Raw genomic sequence first — 4,845 nt, forward strand, 5'->3', positions numbered from 1 at the left:
CATCACACCTTGGTTTACAACCTCAGCTGTAAACTAGAATCAATTGAGAGCTAGTCCCACACTCTGTAAAATATGGGGAAGTAGCCAAACCAGAGCAGGAGGCCAAGGGAAAACCATGCCACAGGGTCTTGGCATGCATCCCTCATTCCCACAGAGCAGAGATGGAGCAGGCTGTGTTTTCCAAAGATGCCCACGGTATCTTCCATACATTTGGCCCTCTTTCAGTGACATTTTGACACTCTTCCCATCAAGAGATGGGTCTATGTTGCTTCCACTTAATTTGGGCAGGCTTGTGACAAGGGCTCCCATGACCCAATGTGACCTCTGAGGCCAGATCACGAAAGATGATCCATCTACTGCCCGGCTCCCACAGGGCACTCGCTGTTGGACCCAGGCACCATGCTGTGAGGATGCTCAAACAGCCACGTGGAGAATCAATGCCTAGGTGTTCTAGTCATTATATTAGCTTAATAAAATGGTGGCTTTCTATCTTTAAGTTTCCAGTAATTTGTTACAGTACAATAGTAACTAAGGGCTTCCCAGGTGGCACTAGTGGTAAAGACTCCACCTGCCAATGCAGGAGATGTAAGAGACAGGGGTTTGATCTCTGCGTCGGGAAGATCCTCTGGAGGAGGGCATGGCAACCCACTCCAGTATTCCTGCCTGGAGAATTCCATGGGCAGAGGAGCCTGGCAGTCTACAGTCCACGGAGTTGCAAAGAGTCAGACATGACTGAAGTCACCCAGCAATAGTAACTAGACAAGAGGCCAGGCCATCATTTTCTTCATTGATTTCCATCCACAGGAATCTGTAATTATTGCTGTTATTCTCAAAATTACTGTGAAGATACTTTCATTAGGAGGAAAACTCAAAACAACACATTCTACAGCAAGTTTCTGGAGAGGTCATGACCATGAAATCCATTGACAAGAGTGTGACTTCAATATATTGATGCTATGACAATGAATGACAAAAAAACCAAACTGGATGCTTTCCATTACAAATTCAAAACCACACAATCTTTTAATGCGGAATCCCTAAAGTGAATTAATTAGTGAAGCTAATATTTGTGGACCCATAAGAACATTTTTTATCAGTATCCTTATTTTATTAATTACCATAGAATTAGAACCAGAGGAAACAAAATATCAATATTCCTAGCTTTGGTCAAGTATAACATTTTATGGGGCTTCCTGGTAGCTCAGCTAGTAAAGAATCCACCTGCAATGCAAGAGACCCTGCTTCGATTTCTGGGTCAGGAAGATCTGCTGGAAAAGGGATAGGCTACCCACCCCAGTATTCTTGGGCTTCTCTGGTGCCTCAGCTAGTAAAGAATCTGCCTGCAAGGCGGGAGACCTGGGTTCGATCCCTGGGTTGGGAAGATCCCCTGGAGAAGGGAATGGCTATCCATTCCAGTATTCTGGCCTGGAGAATTCCACGGACTATATACTTCATGCGGTCTCAAAGAGTCAGACATGACTGAGAGACTTTCACATAACATTTTATAGTAAATTTAACTTTATTTTGCTTAAAGTATTTTCTTTTATATTTCATTTCAATTTCAAAATAATAATACTTTCACCAGCAGAGGCACAGCTTGGTTGAAAGCACATGGATGTCACTTTGGTTTTCCAGCTCAGTGAGAAAATCACATATTCAGAAAGTGAAGCCACAATTCTCCAGCTTAGTTCAATATAAGTTTATTGAGTACCCACTAGAAGACATCAGTAGGATGGCTCCATTTCCTCCGGCCATGTTCACTTGACCACAGACAGCCTAACAGTGTTTCCCTGCACTGATAGATCTGACGGGCTATGTTGGAATTACAGAAATTCATTACTCTCCAAACCTATGATGCCATAAGATGAATAGCTTCATTTTCATTTATGCGGCTCTCCCAAGCTAACAGGAAGAGCATCACAGTTCTTAAAACTGTCTAGGCCAAGAAGCATAAATGAATTTTTCAATATAATTTTTTTCTGACAAAAAAAAAAACATAGCCATGTGCTAAAAAGAACACTTTAACGAGACAGTTAACGTCTGGCTGAGTCATGTCATGGTCACTAACGAGCTCTATGACTGAAGAGAAGTCCACCTATTCCTCATTTCTGTTGTGAATCCATGATTCTAACATACTTAACGGTGCCACTTTGGCTCAATAAATGAGCCATTGCCTAAGTTTTACCAAATATTAGAAAAGATAAAGTTACAGTTGAGATTTTTGTTAGGAGAATCCGAGTCACAGGATTTTAATTCCTGATCCAAGTAATAGAATATCTGAGCTAAACAAATGTGCTTTTAGACTTTCCAGCTCCCAGAGAAGCTGCTTACATTTGGGAAATCACAGAAGCTGCATTAGAGAGCTAATTAAACACCCAGAGCTAGTTTCAGCTTTACTGCTACGACTACTGAGACCCTGGCTCTCTTGTCTCTGTGACTCTTCATTGATTTGGGTCACATTTCTTGGCTTTTATGATTTTGTTTGAAAGAATAGAAGAGGAAATAAGCTAATATTTACCAAATGAAAAACATTTGTTGAGCACCTAATCTGTTTTTGGAGAGAAAAAAGTTAGAGCAAGTTTTCAAAATAATTCTGTGGGACAAGGTCATTTCCCCACGGTCATTTGGGTCATACCTGGCAGAACTGGGACCTCAGCATAGGTATCTCTAGCCAGAGAGTTCATTTTCCACCTTCAATGCAGAAGGACATTGGAAAATACTGGAACTGGTATTGACTTCAATATCATTTCCTCTCTTCAAAATATCTCACCAACAAACTTATTTCTGGAGCCCTAAGTTCCACCATTGATTGATCATATCAACTCATTGATATGATACACTAATGCCCATTAAAGTAATAATAGCTATAGATGGCTCAGCAGTAATGAAACTGTCTGCAATGAATCCACCTGCAATGCAAGAGACACGAGAGACATGGGTTCAGTCCTTGGGTCTGGAAGATATCCTCTGGAGGAAAAAATGGCAACCCACTCCAGTATTTTTGCCAGAATGATCCCATGGATAGAGGAGCCTGGCAGGCTACAGTCCATGGGGTCACAAGGAGTTGGATACTGAATTTATATGTTGAACACTCAAATTTCACATAATACTGTAAATCAAATATATTTCAATAAAAGTCAAAATAAAATTTAAACAAAAGAAAGTATTCAGGGGAAGTGAAGGAGCAGGAGAACGAAGTAGTTAGCAGTGATGGTGCTGCAGCGCTTGCTGCCCTGGAGTACTTGCCGGACGATCTTCGGGTCTGCGGAGGCTGCGCTCTGGGGTTTGAAGTCAATAAAAAGAAGCTGCCACAATTTTTGTACCGCTATTTGTCAAGATGTCACTTATATGGAACTTAAAAACCTCCTGAAGTCCAAAAAAATTATGTTAATTGATGTTAGAGAGCCATGGGAAATTCATGAGTATGGAAAAATCCCTGGGTCCATCAATATACCATTGGATGATGTAGGTGAAGCTCTACAGATGAACCCAAAAGACTTCAAAGAGAAGTACAAGGAAGTAAAGCCATCCAAATCTGACAATCTAGTGTTTTCTTGTTTAGCTGGAGTGAGAAGCAAGAAGGCTGTGGTCACAGCAATATCTCTGGGCTTTAACAGTGCTCAACACTATGCTGGAGGATGGAAGGAATGGGCAACCTATGAACTTTCAGAGAAGAAACAAGGAAATTGAATTTTGGAGTACAAGCTGACCGTTTCCTTGTGTAAATGCAGCCCAGAATAGTGGAATAAGCAAAAGAATAAAAATGTAGCCCTGGGAAAAAAAAAAAAAAAAAGAAAGTATTCAGGAAGGGGAATAGGAACATAATTTGTCAATATCCTACATAAAGAGGAAAAAAGGCAGAGCCTTAGGTAGCAAAGTTTGGCCCTAACCCTAGGTTGACAGCTGTTGAGAGCAACATGTTGATTGAAAACACAATGAACCAAGATATGGCACTTTTGACAGTATGCTTGAAGCCAACCATCTTATCTGCACAGCTCATGAACAAGACCTCATCTTTTTGAGGATACAATGAAGTGGAAATAATGACCCACTTGTATTTGGAGACAGAACAAGAATATATTTTAAAGTCCTTTATCGAATGGAAAAAAAGAACAATTCATCAGGAAGTTATGTTCCCACCATCTACATACACATAGACAGAACAACTGCCAACCGAATTACAGGGCTGAAAAGAATTTGTGCAATCATTACATTTTTTCAAAGCTAAAAATACACTTTCCCCAGAAACAAAAATAATTGAGTAAAAACTTAAAGCAAAGAATCAGACTTTAGAGATTGTACCAGTTTCAGATGATGTCAGATTTAAAGATTTTACAGTTACAGGGAATTAATTAGAATCATTCAGTTTTATATGCAATCTGAAGCTCTTACATAATGTTTCACTCTTAAAGGGTCTTCTTGCTTGTTATTTTTAAAATTTTTCCATATTAATGTCCTTGTAGAAATTTTGATGATTTAAGAAACTACAAGAGTTCTGCATTTACAGAATTTGAGAAGCTTAATTCTTAGACAACAGATAGCATCTCTTCCTATTTAGGGCCACACCTCCTAATCAGTGACCAATATTATTATGGGCGTTCAATTGCCTAGGAAGGAAACTTCACTTATTTCTCAGAAGACAGAGTCAGAAATTCCTTTTCTTTCATAGAAGCCTGATCAGTCATGCTGCAACAGGTATCAGTTCAGTTCAGTCACTCAGTCGTGTCCGACTTTTTGCAACCCCATGGACTGCAGCACACCAGGCTTCCCTCTCCATCACCAAATCCCAGAGCTTGCTCAAATTCATGTCCGTCAAGTTGGTGATGCCATCCAACCATCTCATCC

General features: G+C 40.2%; 1 protein-coding gene across 1 annotated transcript; it reads left to right on the plus strand.

Annotated features, from left to right (window-relative positions):
* The first annotated feature begins 3,178 nt into the window (after window positions 1-3,178).
* LOC122681545 (thiosulfate sulfurtransferase/rhodanese-like domain-containing protein 3) lies at window positions 3,179-3,775 on the plus strand. The gene has a single exon (XM_043883749.1). The coding sequence runs from the start codon at window positions 3,211-3,213 to the stop codon at window positions 3,688-3,690; it is 480 nt and encodes a 159-aa protein (XP_043739684.1). The 5' UTR covers window positions 3,179-3,210; the 3' UTR covers window positions 3,691-3,775.
* The last annotated feature ends 1,070 nt before the right edge of the window (window positions 3,776-4,845 follow it).

This window comes from Cervus elaphus, chromosome 23 (genome assembly GCF_910594005.1).
Source record: "Cervus elaphus chromosome 23, mCerEla1.1, whole genome shotgun sequence".
In the NCBI taxonomy this organism is placed as follows: Eukaryota; Metazoa; Chordata; class Mammalia; order Artiodactyla; family Cervidae; genus Cervus; species Cervus elaphus.

Bases quoted from the DNA above. Each gene is read 5' to 3' on its own strand.
- LOC122681545 (XM_043883749.1), top strand. From the start codon at position 3,211: ATGGTGCTGCAGCGCTTGCTGCCCTGGAGTACTTGCCGGACGATCTTC.